Raw genomic sequence first — 19,897 nt, forward strand, 5'->3', positions numbered from 1 at the left:
AGTAAGTTCGTATTTGTTCATTCCCCAACTATTAGTGCAGATAGTGAGAATGGCTCCGGGGCAGTGTTTCGTACTGTGTGTGGGATGCGGGAAGTCTCCAGATACACACGTCTGCATCATGTTGCAGCTCCTCAGAGAAAGTATTAGGGAACTGGAGCTGCAGCTCGATGACCTCCAACTTGTGTGGTAGAATGAGGAGGTGATACAGGAGCTACAGGGAGGTGTCACCCCAAGCTTGCAAGAGACAGGTGGGTGGGTGACCGTCAGGAGAAGGAAGGGAAACCAGTGCAGAGTACACCTCTGGCCATTCCCCTCAATAAGTATATGACTTCAGGTACCGTTAAGGGAGATGGTCTACTGGGAGGAGCCACAGTGACCGGCATCGGTCTCTGGCTTTGAGTCTGGTTCTCTGGCTCAAAAGAGCAGAGGTGAAGAAGACTACAGTGTTGATAGGAACAAGACGAGGTTCTGTGGGTGTGATAGAGATAACCCAGGTGTATGTTGCCTCCCTGGTGCCAGGATCAGGGATGTCTCAGATTGTGTCCGTGGATTTGTCAAGGATGAGTTGAGCAGATAGAAGACTTGATACATATTGGCCCAAATGACATAGGTAGACAAGGTGAAGAGGTCCTGAAAAGAGGTTTAGGGAGCTAGATAGAAAGCTAAGAAACAGGACCTCCAGGGTAGTAATCTTTGGATTGTTGCCTATGCCATGTGCCAGTGAGGGTAAGAATAGGGTGATTTGTCAGGTGTATGCGTGGCTGAGGAGTTGGTGCACAGGGCAGGGGTTCAGGTTCATGGATCATTTGGGTTCACTTCTGGGGAAGGTATGACCTGTACAAAAGGGATGGGTTATACCTGAACCCAAGGGGGTTGGACAAAGATGTTTAGGTGGGTTTAAACTAATTTGGCAAGGGGATAAAAATGGGAGTGATAGTGCAGAGGATGAGGTGGCTGTTTGACAAACAGAGGCACTGTGCAGTGAGACTCCTAGCAAGAAGAGGCTGATGATGGGGCAAAATTGAAGTCACCAGAGTGAGTTGCAACATAAAAAGGCTGACAAAATCGGAAAAAGGTGAATATAGGACTAAAGGTGTTATATTTGAAGGCATGCAGTATACAAATAAGATGGATGAATGTGTAGCACAGTTACAGGTTGACAACTATGATGTTGTAGGCATCACTGAATCATGGTTAAAAGAAGATTATAGCTGGGAGCTTAATGTCCAGGGATACACATTGTATCAAAAGGACAGGCAGGAAGGCAGGGCGGTGGCATAGCTCTGTTTGTTTAAAAAAAAATGAAATTAAATCATTAGGAAGAAAGTGCCATAGGGTTGGAAGGTGTTGAATCATTGTGGATAGAGCTAAGGAACTGAAAGGGTAAAAAGACCCTGATGGGAGTAGTGTACAGTCAGCCAAACAGTAGTATGGATATGGTCTACAAGTTACAATGGGAGATCGAAACAGTATGGCAAAGGGCAATGTGACAGTAGTTGTGGGGGACGTCAATATGCAGGTAGATTGGGAAAATCAAGTTGGTGCGGGATTCCAGGAGGGGGAATTTTTGGAGCGTTGTGAGATGTTTTTTAGAGTAGCTTGTGGTTGAGCCCTCTAGGGGATCAGCTATTCTGGGTTGGGTGCTGTGCAATGAATCGGAGTTGATTAGATTGCGTAGGGTAAAAGAATCCTTGGGGGCAATGATCATAATACATTCAAATTCACCCTGAAATTTGAGAGGGAGAAGCTAAAGTCAGATGTATCTGTGTTACAGTGGAGTAAATGGAATTATAGAGGGATGAGAGAGGAGTTGGCCAGAATTGATTGGAAAAGAACACTGGCAGGGATGATGGCAGGGCAGCAATGACTGGAATTTCTGAAAGCAATATGGAAGACACAGGATATATACATCCCAAAGAGAAAGAAGTGTTCTAAAACCAAGATGACACACTCATGGCTAACAGGGGAAGTCAAAGCCAACATAAATGTGAAAGATAGGATGTGTCACAGAGCAAAAATTATTGGGAAGTTAGAGGATTGGGAAGCTTTTCAAAAAAACAACAGAAGGCAACTTAAAAAGGTCATTAAGAAGGTAAAGATGGAATACGAAAGTAAGCTAGCCAATAATATTAAAGAGGATGCCATAAGTTTCTTCACATACACAAAGTATAAAAGAGAAGCGAGACTGGGTATCAGACTGCTTTAAAAAAATGATGCTGGAGAGGTAGTAATGGCGGGGGGCACAACAAAAATGGCAGATGAACTGATTAAGTATTTTTCATCAGTCTTCACTGTGGAAGGCACTCGCAGTATGATGTAAGTTCCAGGTGTCAGAGGTTGAGAAGTGTGTGAAGTTGCCGTAACTAGAGAGAAGGTTCTTGGCAAACTGAAAGGTCTGAAGGTATACAAGTCATCTGGACCAGATGGTGCACACACCAGGGTTCTGACAGAGGTGGCTGAAGAGATTGTCGGAACATTAGTGATGATCTTTCAAGAATAACTAAACTCTGGAATGGTTCTGGAAGACTGGAAAACTGCAAATGTCACTCCACTCTTCAAGTGAGAGAGGCTGGAAACAGTAAACTATAGGCCAGTTAGACTGACCTCTGTTTGGGAAGATGTTGGTATTGATTTGTTAAGGATATGGTTTCGGGGTGCTTGGAGACATGATAAAACAGGCTGTAATCAGTAATGGTTTCCTCAAGGGACAACCTTGCCTGACAAATCTGCTAGAAATATTTGAAGAAATAACAAGCAAGATAGACAAAGGAGACTTGCTTGATGTTGTGTACTTGGATTTTTAGAAGGCCTTTGACAAGGTGCCACACATGAGGCTGTTTAACAAGCTATGAGCCCATGGTATTACAGGAAAGATTCTTGCATGGATAAAGAAGTGGCTGATTGGCAGGAGATAATGATTGGGAATAAAAGGAGCCTTTTCTGGTTATTGCAGGTGTGTTGGGACATATTCTTTTTAGGTTACGTGTCAATGATTTGGTTGATGGAATTGATGGCTTTGTTGAAAAGTTTGCAGACAATCTGAAGATGGGTAGAGGGGCAGGTAGTTCTGAGTAAATAGGGAGGCTACGGAAGAAAATGGACAGATTAGGAGAATGGATAAAATTGGCAGATGGAACACAGTGTCGGGAAGTGTATGGTCACACACTTTGATTAAAGAAATGAAAAGATTGACTGTTTTCTAAATGAGAGAAAATACAAAAAAGTTGAGGCACAAAGGGATTTGGGAGTTCTTGTGCAGGATTCCCTAGAGGTTAATTTACAGGCTGAGTCTGTGGTGAGGAAGACAAATGCAACGTTGGCATTAATTTCAGGGAGGACTAGAATATAAAAGTGAGGATATATATTGAGACGTTATAGAGCACTCATGAGGTCTCACGGAGTATTCTGAGCAGTTTTGTGCCTCTTATCTTAGAAAGGATGTGCTGAAACTGGAGAAGGTTCAAAGGAGCTGGTAAAAATGATTCCAAGATTAAACACTTTGTCATATCGAGAGTATTTGATGGCTCTGGGCCTGTATTCACTGGAATCTAGAAGAATGGGGGGGGGGGGGGGGTGACCTCATTGAAATCTAATGAATGGTGAAAGCCTTTGATAGAATGGATATAGACAGGATGTTTCCTATGGTGGGAGAGTCTAAGACTGGAGGACACAGCCTCAGAATGGAGGGGAATCCTTTTAGAATGGAGATGAGGAGGAATTTCTTCAGCCAGAGTGTGATGAATCTGTGGAATTCTTTGCCACAGGCAGCTGTGGAGGCCAAGTTTTAATGTATATTTAAGGCAGAGGTTGACAGGTTCTTGATTGGTCAGGGCATGAAGGGATACAGGGAGAAGGCAGGAGATTGGGGCTGAGTGGTAAAATGGATCAGCCAAGATGAAATTGCCTAATTCTGCAATATCTTGTAAGGAAGGACAATTAGATGTAGGTAGTCTGGATTTTTGAAAAGCTTTGATAATATACCACAGTAAAGATTGAGGGTAATATATTAGCATGGCTGGAGAACTGGATACAGGGAGTTGTAATAAAGAGGTCATTTTCAGGTTGCAGACTGTTAATGTGAGCTACACGTGGATCTGTAATGAGGCATCAGCCATTCACAATTTATATTAATGACAAGGATGAAAGTACAGATGCAATCCATTCAAGTTTTCTGATGGCATGAAGCTGTACAGAAGACTCAAATAGCAAAAGGAAATTGACAATTTAAATGAGGGGGTAAGCAGGTACCAGTTTGAGTATAAAGTGAAGGAACATTTGAGGTTATTTTAGTGGAAAGAATTTGAATAAATAAATATAATTTTATATATATTTTTTTGACTGAGTTTAATTGATCTGAAGGATGTTTGCAGTTTTGGTTGGTGTTTGAACCTTCCCAGCTGTGCATTGCTTAGATTGGTTCGCCTGTGAAGAGAGAATGAGCAAGACTAGCCGACACTCATTGGAGTTTAAAAACTGAGAGGTAATTTCTTTTGTGACATATAGTAGACAATTCTGAGAAAGACTGATGTGGTAGAAGCCAAGAGCTGATTTTTTTTTCTGCCTACCGTATGCAAAAATAGGGGACATTGGAGTGTGCGGGATTGGGGGGGGGGGAACAGGGAATGAAGTACCAAAAAATAAAATATGGGGAGGTTTGGGGGGAAGCATTCTCTCACAGGGAGATAGCCATTTTATACTGATGAGGAACATTTTAAATTGCATGGATTGTTTGCTCTACATCCTACATCTACATCTCTACAGAGAGACAAGGATGCTCGGTAGATGAGATTTTTAGACACTGAATGAGTCAGAGGATATGGGCATTGGTTGGCTATATAGGGATGAGCCACAGGGTCAGCAATGATTTTACTGAACAGGCAGTATGGCATATTACAGAGAACATAGAACAGCACAGGATGGGAATAAACTGTTTGCCTCATGGTATCTACACTGAACATGATGTTGAATTAAACTAAATTACTTCTGCTTCTGCCATCTGGCCATTCACTGCATATTCATGTGTTTATTTAACAGTCTGTTAAAAGCCACTGTCATATATACCTTTACTGTTTATCTCCTTTGTATTGCAATATTAAAAGGGATAATGAAAGGAAAGAGACAGATTGTGGCTGTATCTAAATGTTAAAAATTAGTATTTCTCTTCCTATATTATACCAAAAATTTTAAGTTCTTTCCTTCTAGTCTTAAAAACTTGGATAATTTATTTAACATTTTTACACATCCTCGGACAGAACATCATAATTTCAGTTAAACTTTGTACAGTGCAGTTGGAAATCTGCATTATCTATCATCTACAGATGACTGATCCATACACCGCTCTTAATTGTTATTGCGTGGAGTAATTGGGTATATGGTGAAAACCATGAATAAAATGACAAATGAAATTCATTATTAAGTTGACATGAAATAATAAATCTTACATCTAAAAGGCAGGTTCCTTTTCTTCATTTCAGATTCATGCAGCTTGCAAATCTCACGGGAATTCCCTCTCTCGTGGTTCCTGTTGGGTACAGCTCCTCTGGTCTACCCATTAGTCTTCAGGTAGTATCACTTCTCTTGGATATTTGCTTTTCATTGTATGAATTGACTCAGTGGGAAGATGGTGTTTTATGATACGACATATTGTACACTTTTTACCGCTGTCTTAATGCCCAGCTCACCAGCTGTATTTCCAGTTGTCTTGCACTAAACAATGGGACTAAAGCTGAACTGTCATTGCAATGTCATACTTCAATCTCTTGGTCTGTCTTGTAATAAAAAAAAGTATCATGTGCGGTTACAATAATAATTCTAATCCTCCCTCTCAGATTATGAGTAAATGGTGGGACGAAGCAATTCTTTTCCGGATTGGATTGAAGGTGGAACAGTTCCGTGCTGAAACTAAGAAACCTCAGATTTACTACGATCTTCTGTAACAAAGCATGAAATACAAGATGGTCTTTGTTTTGCAGTTTGGAGCCAATTCTCCCTATGTACTCTTTTTAAAAAAAATCAATCAAGCCATATACTGTTTATTTAAAGCCTATCTATTTATGCTGTCACATGATTACCCACTGTTGTGTCTCCAGTTTATTTGTCCCAATACACTTGTTGGATTGCATAAGAGCATCAGTGCAAGAATAAAGATGAGTTAGCTGAAGCATAGCTGATAAACCATTGATTTTGCCGATTACCTCTTGTCAGAGTCGTACAGCATGGAAACAATTGCTTTGGCCCCTGTCCATGTTGATGGAGGAGCCGACCAGAATTAGTTCCATTTCTCCATGCCCTTATCCCCCTTAAATCTTTCTTGCCCAGATGCCTTTGGAAGGTTGTAATTGTGCCCATCTCTACCACTTCTTCCAGTAACATATATCCACCACCCTCTATGTGAAAAACACACCTCTTGGGTCCCCTTTAAATGAGACTGTAAGACATGGGAGCAGAATTAGGCCATTCGGCCCATCATGTCTGCTTTGTCATTCAATCATGGCTGATTTATTTTTACCCTCGATCTCATTGTTCTGTCTGCTCCCTAGAACTTTTGATACCCTTACTAATCAAGATCTTAGCAACTTCTCCTTTAAATATACCCAGTGACTTGTGGCAATGAATTCTACAGATTCACCACCCTCCCCTCTGGTTAAAGAAATTTCTGTTTATCTCTGTGTTCTAAAGGGACATTCCTCCAGTCTGAGCTGTGCCTTTTGGGCCTAGACTCTCCCACGTTTGAAAACATCCTCTCCACATCCACTCTATCTAGGCCTCTCAATATTTGGTAGGTTTCAGTAAGATTTCCTTCATGCCCCCCCCCCCCAATTATTCTAATAAACTCCGGCAAGTACAGCTCAGAATCATGGTCAGATTTTAACACTTTTATTCCCTGGATCATTCTGGTGAACCTTGAGGGATCTTTCCCCTGCTAACCTAAATTGATGCCCTCTCTAGCTTCAGATTTCCTGACCTGAGAACAAAGATTGTTACTACCATCTTTTCCATGTTACCGATAACTTTTTCAACTTCCTATGAGGTAACTGCTTGGTTCCTTTCAGCAGGGAAAGTAGCCCAGTTGAGTCTATTGTTAACAGCACAAATACTGTGATGTCTAGGTATAACAATGATGCAGCAAGCAAGTTTTTCAGGCACATAGTTACAGTTAGCACTATAAATTATACAAGACAGTGAAGATAGTGCTAAACCTGGGTATTAATGCTAGAAAAACACTTATCAGAGACCAGTCTGTTGTAGTGCAATAGATAGCCTGTGGTGTTCCAACACTTGAGTAGGATTGGGTTTGTGAGGATCGGTTCAAGAATCTGATGGTTGTAGGAAGGTAGCTATTCCTGAACCGGATTATGTGGGACTTCAGCATATTGTCACTCAGCCCATCAGTCCCAGCGACATCCTTGTGAATCTTCTCTGCCCCTTCCTACTGAGAAAATCTGTTTAGTTATTGAGAAAATGTATTATGTTTATGTATGTATAACAAATGTTTGTGGAGTGTGTGGCAAGCGCAGTGTTCAATAGACAAAAACTCTTGATATTGGGAACCCAATTCTAACCTTGAAACTCAATTTTCCTGAACTTCTGGCCCCAGTATTGCCTCTTATTGTTTACTGCTAGTTATTAAACACCACAGGCATTAAATCAGGAAATTAGAGTTTTTTGTGGCCACTGGTACTATTTATTATTTCCTAAATGAAAGACCTAAAGATGTGAAGTACTTGCACATCAAAATTTTCAGATTCTGATGATGGATGTACTCTTACTTTAAGTTGTTTTAAGATAAAGTTTACAATTTTAAACAATTTTTTAATTTTATCGTACAATATTCCTAAGGGCAGATCTTTCTGTTTTGGCAAGGCTGGAAGATAATATAGGTTCAACCACCCACCTTTAACTTTCTCAACCTAGACAGTTCACCTTTCTACCGAAAATCCAAAAAAAAATGGCAGACACAGAAAATCTGAAATAAAAACAGAAGATGCTGTAAATACACAGCAGCTGAAGCAGTACTTGTGGAAAGAGAAATTGTTTCAGATCTTAGAACTTTCAGCAGCTGGGAGGAAAAGAAACCCAAATACATCCAGGTACCAAAGAAAATTCAAAGCAAGTATTAAAGTTAATGGAGTTAAGATCCTTTTGTCTTGTGTAATGCATTGCTTCTATTGCAAAGTCTACGTCTGATGTGCCTGCAGGCCAGAATATACACTTGGCCCTCATCTGCAAGGGATTGGTTTCGGGGTCCCCCGCAGATACCAAAAAACGCGGATGCTCACGTCCCTTATATAAAATGGCGTAGTATTTACATATAACCTATGCACATCTTCCGGTATACTTTAAATCATCTCTAGATTACTTATAATACCTAATACAATGTAAACGCTATGTAAATAGTTGTTATACTGTATTGTTTAGGGAATAATTACAAGAAAAAGAAGTCTGTACACGAGATCCGAGGCGAACAATGCTTAAACAACGAGTGCTGGAGAGAGAACTGGGGTTTCCCACTCCGCAGTTGGTTGAATCCGCGCATGCGGAACCCGCGGATAAGGAGGGCCGACTGTACAAATCAAAGAATAAGGGGAAAGAGAAAGCAGAAGAAAAGTGAGTTATCTAAGTTTAGAGAATTTGATATAGAGCCCCTGACAAAATATGCGGTATTGTTTCTAGAACTGATGGCAGGCGTTTTGCAGCTTCCAGGGTTTATTAGACCCCTGCCCAAGCTTAAGGAACACATCTCATCTTTCATCTAGGCGCACTGCAGCCTGAGGGACTCAGCGTCCAATCTTCCAAATTTTAGATAACGCATGCTTTTTTTTCTTGTTTGAATCATGACTGTTCATTTTTTTTGTTTGGACCTTTTTTTGCCCCCCCCCCCCCCCCCCCCGTTGTACAGCGTATGTCAGTAGACCGTACTTCTGAACACCAGCAACCCATTGCACAGACCTTAACAGCCTCATTATTTTACCTTTGTGACACGCAGACACATTGACTCTTCAGCTACCCACACAAACTAGTCTATCGCTTAGTTCTGATAAAGGGTGTTGGATCTAAAGCATTAATTGCTTCTCCTTCTACAGATGATGAGTGTTTCCAGCATTTTCTGTTTTATTCATTTTTACAGGTGTGTATAACAAGTCATTCCATTCGTGCATTGATGTCGAAAGTACAAGTGAATATTACTTAAGAATGTAGGCTGATATTAAATGATTTGAATTAAAATATCCTATATTGTACTTGTAATGTTTGATGTATTCTATCTACTACTTCATATTGTGATTTACTTAAAATGGAATGTTAATACTGAATATAATTTAGCACTGGTGACTGTGAAATATGTTCATTTAAATTTTAAAAAATTTACTATCAGATTATTAAGGTTTTATCTCTTGCCTTGTCAAATCATAGAGATTTTTTAAATGTTTTAGCATTCCCACGCTGGAATTTGTTTGAGAATAAAAAACATATAATTTAATGAATTTTCTGGAGTAGATTCCTTGAATGTAGTGCAGTGTATTTTGCCCCTGACTATGAAACGGAGAATTGAGGCCAGTCTCTTCACATTGAGTCTAAACTGGTCGCAACTCTCTTGAACTGCTTCCGCCCTCCCCCAAGCCTGGAAGTCTCCCACCGTGTATCAAAATAGGTTTGTTCTTCGAGTTAAAAATTTGATCCTTTATTGAGGAAGAGTTCACCTACAAAAACATTTTTTTTTACTAAGAGCATCTTGCAGCTCTCCATTGTACTGAAATAAGCTGCAGAGGGTTGTAAATATAGTTGGCTCCATCTTGGGTACTAGCCTATGGAGTACCCAGGACATCTTTAAGGAGCGGTGTCTCAGAAAGGCAGCGTCCATTATTAAGGACCTCCAGCAACCAGGTCATGCCCTTTTCTCACTGTTACTGTCAGATAGGAGATACAGAAGCCTGAAGACACACACTCAGCGATTCAGGAACAGCTTCTTCCCTTCTGTCATCTGATTCCTAAATGGGCATTGAAGCTTTGGACACTACCTCACTTCTTCTGGTTTTTTTTTTGCATGATTTTTAATCTATTCAATATACGTATACTGCAATTGATTTACTTAGTATTATTTTATTTTTATTTTTTCTTCTATACTATTTATTGCAATGAACTGCTGCTAAGTTAACACATTTCATGACACATGCTGGTGATAATAAACCTGATTCTGATACATTAAATATGCCAGCTAATTTGATTTGAATTGTACACTGCCCCTTTGAAATATTTGCCAACTTCCAACCAATGGCTCCACTAGTCAGTAGTCTGTGAGTTTCTACGGGAATTGTGCATGATCTTGCAATAGTATATTTTAAAATGCTGGCTTCTGATTTTTATATATAGCATCTATTTTGTACTGGAGTTGATCATCATAACAAAAGGTCACACTTTGAATTCATTAATAGATTTAACTAGTAGTAATAAAGGGACTAGGTCTCATTAAATTATAAACATAAGGATTGTGCCTATTCACATTTGCCATTATTTGTTTTTTTTTTCATATTTGAAGTGCCTTCATATAAAATGATTTTGATTCTCATTGATACCGTACTTTGGAGGGAAATAATTGCCTTTGACCTCTTACAGGTTCCTGGGGATCACCCTTCACACTGCATTCCTTTCTGGTGACATCAGAGCTATTATCAAATTTATTTTTACCTCCAACATATTCCATGACCTTGGGGGAAAAAAAATGACCACTTTGCAGGCAAACATCAGGTCTGCATGATCATGAAGGAGATGACTCTAGTGTTGCTGCTGAACGTGGTTAATGTTTTAAGAACTGGGGGAAGTAAGAAAACAAGTTAAAGGTTCCACAACTGGTGAAATCTTTGAATGACTTAGAATGGAAAATTTGTGAGTATATTGCTGCATATATTCCTCATGGCACATTTTCAAGGTTGTCAAGAGACCTCACTGGTGGAAGTTCACCTCGCCCTGTTTAGTAAGGCATGCTGATCGTGTAAGAGGTTGACAATGACCCTGTTGTAAGTTGTGATGGACAGGCATAGCTGTGTTATCTTGGGAGGGGAGAGTAAAGAACAGCATTACCTCATTGCCCAGTGATAACTGTACCTTTCCTTGGCTCTGTGTCCTTTGCGATGGTGAGTTTGCCATGTCACTCCCCACACATTATTGCTAACTTAATGATCCTTCCTAAACTGCACTTCATCCTCTGTTTGTCAAAGAGGCCCTGTTTCTTATATTCCTGTCTCGGCTCTTAAAGGGAGACTTGCTGCATGCCTTCGATACCCTAAATTGCAAATTAATGCAAGTTTGCGTTGTATTATTTTAAAATGAAAAACTATCTGCTGAAGAAACTGGGCAAGTCGGGCAACGTCTGTAGGAGGAGAGGAACTGTCAATATGTTGAGTGAGAGTGGAAAGGTGAGATGGCCAATCCAAAGAGAAAGTCTGAGAAGGGGTGTGAGATGACAGCTAGGTTATGCCACATAACTATCAGTTTCTATGAATAAAAAATGAGAGCAGGAATTTGGCCCTTTTTTGAGTTTTCCCTGCCAAGACTGTGGCTGATGTTTTTTTTTCTACTACAATGTCAATTTCCTGCCTGTTCTTTGATATCTAGATCCCCTTAAGACCCAGAAATCAATTCTCATCCGAAAGGCAAACCAGAATTACCACCATTACCACTGACACATACAGTAGGATGTGAAATTAGTTCTGCAGCAACAACATTTATTGCACAGATTTACTTTAAGGGTAATGAAACAAAAGTACCAGATATGTAGATTGTTAAAATTGAAGGTGGGAGATTGTATAACTTAAGTCTTGAGAGAAATATCTTCTTAAGATGTCCCATTATTTTTAACATTACCTGTATTCCATGTTGATGTAAAGATCTTAGCTAAAGTTTTGGCTCATAGATTAGAAACCGTCATTCCCTCCATTATCTCTGATGACCAAACAGGCTTTATTAAAAACCGTTTCCCTTTTTTTAACATTCAGTGTTTATTTAATATCTTATACTCACCTCCAACTGGGATTCCTGAATGTGTTATTTCCCTCGACGCGGAGAAAGCATTTGATCGTATAGAGTAGAACTACCTTTTTGCAGTTTTAGAAAAATTTGACCTCAGCCAAAGTTTCATCTCTTGGATCCAATTGCTGTACCTGTGTCCTACTGCCTCTGTTTTAACTAATTTTCAGAAATCCCAAGTATTTAATCTCAAACATGGCACCCGTCAGGGATACCCCTTAAGTCCCTTTCTCTTTGATTTGGCTATGGAACCTCTGGCGATAGCATTTTGAAACTGCCCTGAATTGACTGGGACTTGGAGAGGGGGTGTTGCGCATAAAGTTTCTCTCTATGCTGATGACTTATTACTCTTTCTCTCAAATCCGTCTACATCCTTACCTCTAATGTTTTCACTTCTTGACCAGTTTAGCCAGATCTCTGGCTATAAACTTAATTTACATAAGAGTGAACTTCTCCCAATTAATAAAGAAGCACAAGAACTAACATTTCATGATCTCCCTTTTAAAGTAGTCCATAATCAATTTACTTATCTTGGAATTACAGTCACAAGGAAGTTTAAAGATCTCTTTCGTGAAAACTTTGCCAATCTTTCATATGCTATAAAACAGAGTCTGGTACAATGGTCACCTCTATCTATGTCTTTGGTAGGTCGTATTAATGTTGTTAAAATGTATGTTCTTCCCAAATTTTTAGACCTATTTCAATCTATCCCAATTTTTATTCCCAAATCTTTTTTTGATTCCTTAGACTCTATTATTTTGTCATATCTGTGGCAGAATAAGCGCTCTAGAATTAATAAAATCCATCTCCAAAAATCTAAAAAAGAGGGTGGCATGGCTTTACCTAACTTTCGTTTATATTATTGGGCAGCTAATATACGTTGTGCTACCTTCTGGTCTTTCTTCCATGGCCAACCCGAGTGCCCTAACTGGGTGGCGATGGAGCTGAGCTCCACTAAAGAATTATCTATCTCTTCACTTCTTGGCTCTGCACTCCCTAGTAGTCTGCCCAGATCAATAGCTAATCCTCTTGTTAGACACACTCTGCGTATATGGGCTCAGTTCAGGAAATGCTATGGTTTCCAGGGGTTTTCCGTTTCCAGCCCTATTGCTCATAATCACCTTTTTTTACCTACTACATATGGTTCAGCATTCCAGGTTTGGTATAGGAAGGACATTAGACATTTTGAAGATCTTTTCATTAATAATCGCTTCGCTTCTTTTCAGCAGCTCTCTGTTAAGTTCAATCTGCCCAATGCTCAGTTTTTTCAGATATCTCCAAATCCGACACTTTATTGCTCCTTTAATTCCTAACTTTCCTGAAATGCCTGCGAAAAATGCTATGGACCTATTTTTTTCCATGAATCCACTAGGTAAAGGCTTAATATCAATCATCCGAGATAAACTAGCAGCCTTATGACGGGCCCCTATGGATAAAATCAAAATGGCCTGGGAGCAGGATTTAAATATCTCCTTATCTGAGAAGAGCTGGGATTCAGTTCTCAAATCGGTTAACTCAACCTCTCTTTGTGCTCGCCACTGCCTTTTACAGTTTAAGATTGTTCATAGAGCCCATTTGTCTAAATCTAAACTATCTCGATTCTACCCTAGCGTTAGTCTGCTCTGTGATAAATGCAAGAGGGGCGTGGCCTCTCTCATCCATATGTACTGGTTCTGTCCTAGCTTGGAGAAATTCTGGAAAGATGTCTTCACTACGTTATCGTGTATTCTGAATCAGCACCTAGAACCAAACCCCTTTATTGCTCTGTTCGGTTTTTGGGGCGAGACAGATTTATGTCTGGGTCTGACCAAATGCCGAATATTATCCTTTGCCTCTCTCCTGGCTAGACGCTTGATCCTCCTTAAATGGAGAGATGTTGCCCCGCCCACTCAAGTTCAATGGCTGAATGACATCATGGCCTGTTTGGACCTCAAAAATTCATTATTCAGTTCTTAATTCGGATCTAAAGTTCCATAAGGTCTGGGGACCTTTTATCGAGTACTTTCATAACCTTCCTCTTGACTAGGGTTTTTTTTTCTTTTCGGTCCCTTGCTTTCAGCTCCTTTTTTTTCTGGTAGAAGGCATTATTATCCTCTGTTGCTGAGTGTATTCACAGTCTGGGATCTTGGCTGTCCTGACTTATACTCTCTATATTGTGTTGTGGTTGGTCTGGAGTTGCTGTTGTTTTTTTCTTGTGTTGTGGGGCTTGGGGAGGACACTAAGCTTACTTGTCTTTAATTCAGGTGCTTTTTTTTGGCTAAATTCTCTTCCTTTGTAGCATATTGTTATTGTATGCTTAATTTTGCACTGTTTTAATATTCCTCATTGGGATTTGGGGTTTTTAATTTGTAAAATGTTTTGAAAAACTAATAAAAAAAAACATTACCTGTATTCCTAATTTATTTCAGGATCCAGTTAGAATTGGGTTGTTTTAGTCCTGTTGATGTGGATGACTTGTATTGCATGTTTTAAAATTTAGCAAAAAATTTGCAGTCCACTTGAGCGCTGCTATTTACACCTTTTACTTAGAAATTGATACCAATCTAGAAAGAACAGGAAGGAATAATTTAAGTCTCTCATTGTAGAATGGAGGGGCAAGATGCATTGACGCATTGAAGATTGACAGTCAAGACAGAAGTGAGTGGTAGCATAAACTTAGTCCTGTGACATGCAAACGGTTACAACAGTGATGAGTCCTGTTCTCTAGACTCGGATTTTTGTACCTCAGTTCTTTATTAATCCATATCATGTACGTTGTGCACATTTATTGATCATGCACAATCAGCACATGGGAAACAGCCCTCCAGGGGGCGATGCAGTACACATTTACAGGCTAATAAACATTTATAGTTCATTCAAAGTAAACTGATTATCAAAATAAATATGTCACCATATACAACCCCGAGATTCATTTTCTTGCCGGCATTCACAGTAAATTAAAGAAACACAATAGAATCAATGAAAGACTGCACCCAACAGGACAAACAACCAATGTGCAAATACAAAAGGGAAGGAAATAATAAATAAATAAGCAATAGATGTGGAGAACGAGATGATGAGTCCGTGAAGATGAGCTGTTGCTCAATATTGCAATGAAAATTAATCATTTCCTCCATCTGTCACCCAAAAACAGGGGTTATGTTTTTATAAAAACACAAAATGCTGGCGTCGACACTACCTCCTCCCATAGATGCTGTCTGGCCTGCTGAGTTCTGCCAGCATTTTGTGTTTTTTATTTATTTCCAGCATCTGCAGATTCACTCGTGTTGGTTATGTTTTTTTAATGTCGGCTTGTTAAGCTAAATAGCATTTTCTAGATCTGATTTTCCTCCTATTTTAATTTGAGGAATCTTATTTCTGCCTGCGTGCAAACAGAAGCTGAAACGTGATGATTGGGGATGAATAGTCATATAGTGCCGGTCGGAACAAATAGATTAACTTCTACGTCATTGCTCTGAGTCAGCTGACTTGTCATCTCAGCAGCCGTCTCAGATGAATATGTCACCACTGTCACAGACTTATCAGCAAGTGTGTTGAGGACTGTGAGTCTGAGCTTTATAAGGAATTGAGATATGACCTCTAAAGCTATGAGAAATGCCAAGAGATAATACCAGTCCAAAATAGAGTTCCAGACTAGCCATTAATTGTGGCAGAGCTTACATGCTGTAATGGGCTACAAGCCAAAGTTTGGAAATATTGCTGACAACAGTGCGCCCCTTCCTGATGAACTTAATACTTTCCTATTCATGTTTTGTACAAAAGGAAATCAGAACATCACCACTCCTCCAAAGCACCTGAATGCACAATCAGTGCAGGAGAGTGCCACAGAAAGCATCTGGCCCAAGGTTACATCCTCAGTCCCTCCAACTCTATACTCTATGCACTGGCATCTGCATGGCCAGATCCTGCTCTAATTCCATCCACAAATTTGCAGATGACACCACGGTAGAGGGCGTAGTCCAAATACTTTTAGTAGAGGAAAGAGAAAGACAGCCTGGTGTCATGATAATCTTCTCACTATCCCCTCCCATTGAACAGAAAATACAAAAACCCGAAAGCATGTACCACCACGCTCAAGGGCAACTTCAATCCCGGTTCCTTAGTACGGTAAAATAGGTTTCCTGACCTATTGTTATTGACTTTACACCTTATTCACTGCCCACACTGCACCTTTCTTATCTGTTACACTTTACTTTGCATTCTGTTATTGCTTTTCTCCTTATGCGAATTCAATGCAACTGTTGAAATGAATTGATCTGTATGAACGGTATGCAATCAAGTTTTTCCGCTGTATATCTGTGACTATAATAAACCAATTTCAGCTATGTTTACTGCCTTACTTCTGCGTATGAGCTTGCCCACCTTATGCTGTTATTTGTTCTACTGAAGGGTCTCCTGTCCAGAGGTGCCGGGTTCCGCCAGTGCTTGGATTTCCAGCACCCTCGTTCCGTCTGCTGCCGCTGGGTGGCGCTGCGGGGCGCGGGAGGAGACGGCTCTACGGCACATGCGCAGCAGGATGCGAGCGTGTCCTTTGATGGTGTCAATAAAGTTGCGTTTGGAGGACGTTTGTCCGTGGTTGTGCAATGGCGCAGTATCGGGAGGCGCCGCTCGCCAGCCGGCCCCACACCCTTGACCCCAGGGAGTACACGGAGCAGAGTGTGGAGGAGCGGCGGGCTCAGCAGGAGCGGCTGGCGATTCGCTCCCGCCTCAAGCTGCAGTACCTGCGGCAGCTGAACGACCCGACGCGGGCGGAGCCGATGGTGAGTGGGCCCGCAGGATGTTCTTTCAGTGGAGGCGAGCGGGCTGTCCCCCTGTCGCAGCCGCCGGCCACGGGACTGACCCAGGGCAGGAGAGCTCCGGCTCCACTCTGCTGCTGTACATCACGTCCTTGAGCCAAGTGACCGGTCAAATGCACAGGCAGGCTGGGTGTAAGAGAGTAGCTGTTCCTGAGCCTGGTGGTGTGGGACTTGAGGCTAGTTGCAAAGGGAAGTACAGAGGACCAGGTCGTGGAGCGTGGTGATAAGTTTAGAAGGGATGCCATGCTTTTATTCCATGAAGCCTGTTGTTCAGATGTTCCAGAACAGAGTGAAGAGTCAGTGAGATGGTGTCTGCTATTGCAGATTGAAAGGAATCCAGGTCATGCCTGTGACAGGAGTGGATTCATGCCATAACCACTCTCTCAGAGCACTTCATCCACTGGATGCATACGATACCAGACAGCTCACTGTTCTTCCTGGGCACCAGTACTGCAGGTGACCTTTTTGAAGCAGGTGGGAAAAGCAGACTGTAGAAGCGAAAGGTTGAAGATGAATATACCAGTCATTTGGTCTGCACAGGTTTTCAGTTTTAAGCTGTCTGGGTTAGAAGCCTCTCATGGATTCACCTTTTTGACCTCTGACAACGACTTGGAGACTGAAGTTACAGGTCATCACGAACTGTAGGAGGGCTATTCTTCTCCCTTTCTAAGAATGTAGAAGAGGTACTGAGGTCATCCACATGCCACCTATACAGGGGAAATAGAGGAACAAAAACTCCATTATGTATTGGTTGTGATCTTTTCTTATGGGGGGGGCATTGATGGAAACAGTCAATTACGGATTTCTGAAAGGCATGGAAAAATAATTACTTAGATCATTTGGAAAGAGCAGAGAAATGTCACTGAACTGTAAGGGAACCAGAATGGATTGGTAGACTCCTCTAATAATTCTGTCATGTTTTTGCTGAAAATGAGATTGTTGCCATTTCTTTTTCTTTTACAGCAAGATCCAGCCATAACTCGCTGGGTATATGCTCGCACTCTGAACCATATCTATCCCAACTTCCGTCCAAGTCCTAAGACATCACTAATAGGATTTTTCTGCGGTGTAGTACCTCTGTTCTTCTGGTACTACGTCTTCAAAACCGATCGGGTAAGAATAATTGAATTAAGTGTTACGTTATGGTTCAACATAGTTTTCATAATTGATAGATGTATCACTATTAGTGCATCATAGTTGAACTTCCATCTATAATGTGTATTATTAATGAAATTGGCTCAATATTTGTTATAAACTCAAATGTTGTTGGAATGCTAAAAGGAGTGTTTGCCACTTTGGGGTTTTGAAAGGCTCAGTTGCGGCTAAAGTCAATAACAGTCACAGTAAAATTTGGAAAAAATAGACTCATTGTGATTGATCTAGATCTAAAAGGAAGTGACACCTCTTGTTAAGGAATATGTTCAAAAATATTAACTTTTATATGTTGACATGCAGAATACTTCATTGTTTACAATTGGAGAGGTGAAGGTTCTTGAATATGGACAGGGAAATGTCCTCCACCCCCATGACTGTCATCGGCAGTCAGCAGCTTCAAAGCATCCTGTCACCTCAAAAGTAGTGGAAGCCTATTTCTCAGAAGCACAATTGGCACTAGAGGGAGGTGTTCTTTCACTGCTGTTTTTGCATCACTGTTGGAATATGTACAGAATGTTGTGATCAATGTGATGGGATGTTGGCGCAGAAGCAATGTTCTGAAAGTATAGCAAATCTTATTCAGATAATTTGCATGTAAGGATGTAAGTACCCAAAGGGAGGTTTTCTATCATGACACAGAGGGAGGGTTTTCAAACTTTAAGGTCACTACTGTCTTGAAGGGCAAGTCAGTCATCTCATTCCCCTGGTCTTGTAAATGGTTTTCCCTTGTGTCCATCCATTTTCTTTTTGGAAAGCCCTGATTATCTTGTTTCCAAAAACCTTGTAGGCAGTGATGTCTGGATGATAAACACTTCACAATTTCAACCTCATGTCCATATAGTTTAGTTACATAAAGTTCAAAGTAAATTTATTATCAAAGTAAATATGTATCAACATATACAACTCTGAGGTTTGTTTTCTTGTGGGCATACTCAATAAATCTAAAGAATAATAACCATAACAGAATCAGTGAAAGACCACCCAACTAAGGTGGTCAACCAGAGTGCAAGACAACAAACTGCAAAAGCAAAAAGAAGCAATAATAATAAATAAATAAGCAATAAATACTGAAAGCATGAGACGAGTCCTTGAAATTGAGTCCATTGGTTGTGGGAATACTTCAATGATGGGGTTATATTCTTTGGTTCAAGAGCTTGATGGTTATGGGGTAGTAACAAGAGCCTCAGGACTGAACTTGGTGGTGTGAATCCTAAGGCAGCAGTGAGAGGAGAGCATATCCTGGTTGGTGGGAGTACCTAATGATAGATGCTGCTTTCCTAACAGCATTTCATGTAGATGTGCTCAATGACTGGGGGGGCTTTACCCATGATGGACTGGGCCATATCCACTTTTTGTAGGATTTTCCATTCAGGGGTGTTGATGTTTCCATATCAGGCTGTAATGCAGCGAGTCAGTATACTCTCCACTACACATTTATAAAAGTTTGTCAAAGTCTTAGATGTGTCATGCTGAATCTCTCAGTTGTTAAATTGGTAAACATGATTGCTATGTTATAGATTCTGCATAGTGTAATACATTTCATCTAAGTTGCTGATTTGTTTTCTTTCAAGGATCGTAAAGAAAAGCTTATTAGTGAAGGAATGGAGCGGCCGTTTAGTTTATCATCATGAGTTCTTGAAGCAAAGTCTGCAGATGTGACAAGTAATTGTACAGTATATTATACAGAAGTCATAAAATGTCATTTTGCTTTAATAAATGTTGCTAATTATACTTCAGTTTCCTTTGTGTTTTGGAAAAGTGTTATAAAATGAAATTTAAAAATACAGAAAATATTTCTCAATATCTCTCCAACTTATTTGCAGAGATGAGGAATTTCTTTAGCCAGAAGGTGGTGGATCTGTGGAATTCATGGTCAGAGTGGCTGTGGAGGCCAAGTCATTGGATATATTTAAAGTGGAAGTTGA

The 19,897-nt window shown here is 40.4% G+C and overlaps 2 protein-coding genes and 1 long non-coding RNA gene across 3 annotated transcripts in view; 2 read left to right on the forward strand and 1 right to left on the reverse strand.

Moving 5' to 3' along the window:
* LOC132393336 (uncharacterized) overlaps nt 1-14,412 on the forward strand; it is a 105,334-nt gene extending 90,922 nt beyond the window's left edge. Inside the window, exons 19-20 of the mRNA XM_059968440.1 lie at nt 5,475-5,562; nt 5,829-14,412. Of these exons, the coding sequence (XP_059824423.1) occupies nt 5,475-5,562; nt 5,829-5,936 (196 nt within the window). The 3' untranslated portion in view covers nt 5,937-14,412. The remainder of the gene's footprint in view (nt 1-5,474; nt 5,563-5,828) is intronic.
* Nucleotides 1-16,503, reverse strand: part of LOC132393343 (uncharacterized) — a 103,078-nt gene extending 86,575 nt beyond the window's left edge. The window contains exon 1 of the long non-coding RNA XR_009511844.1: nt 16,384-16,503. This is a non-coding gene — a long non-coding RNA (uncharacterized LOC132393343). The remainder of the gene's footprint in view (nt 1-16,383) is intronic.
* A 4-nt stretch (nt 16,504-16,507) lies between these two features.
* On the forward strand, nt 16,508-19,703 carry ndufb4 (NADH:ubiquinone oxidoreductase subunit B4). The gene is made up of 3 exons (XM_059968447.1): nt 16,508-16,781; nt 17,781-17,930; nt 19,544-19,703. The coding sequence occupies exons 1-3, from the start codon at nt 16,605-16,607 to the stop codon at nt 19,601-19,603; spliced, it is 387 nt and encodes a 128-aa protein (XP_059824430.1). The 5' UTR covers nt 16,508-16,604; the 3' UTR covers nt 19,604-19,703.
* The last annotated feature ends 194 nt before the right edge of the window (nt 19,704-19,897 follow it).

This window comes from Hypanus sabinus, chromosome 4 (assembly GCF_030144855.1).
Source record: "Hypanus sabinus isolate sHypSab1 chromosome 4, sHypSab1.hap1, whole genome shotgun sequence".
NCBI lineage: Eukaryota > Metazoa > Chordata > Chondrichthyes > Myliobatiformes > Dasyatidae > Hypanus > Hypanus sabinus.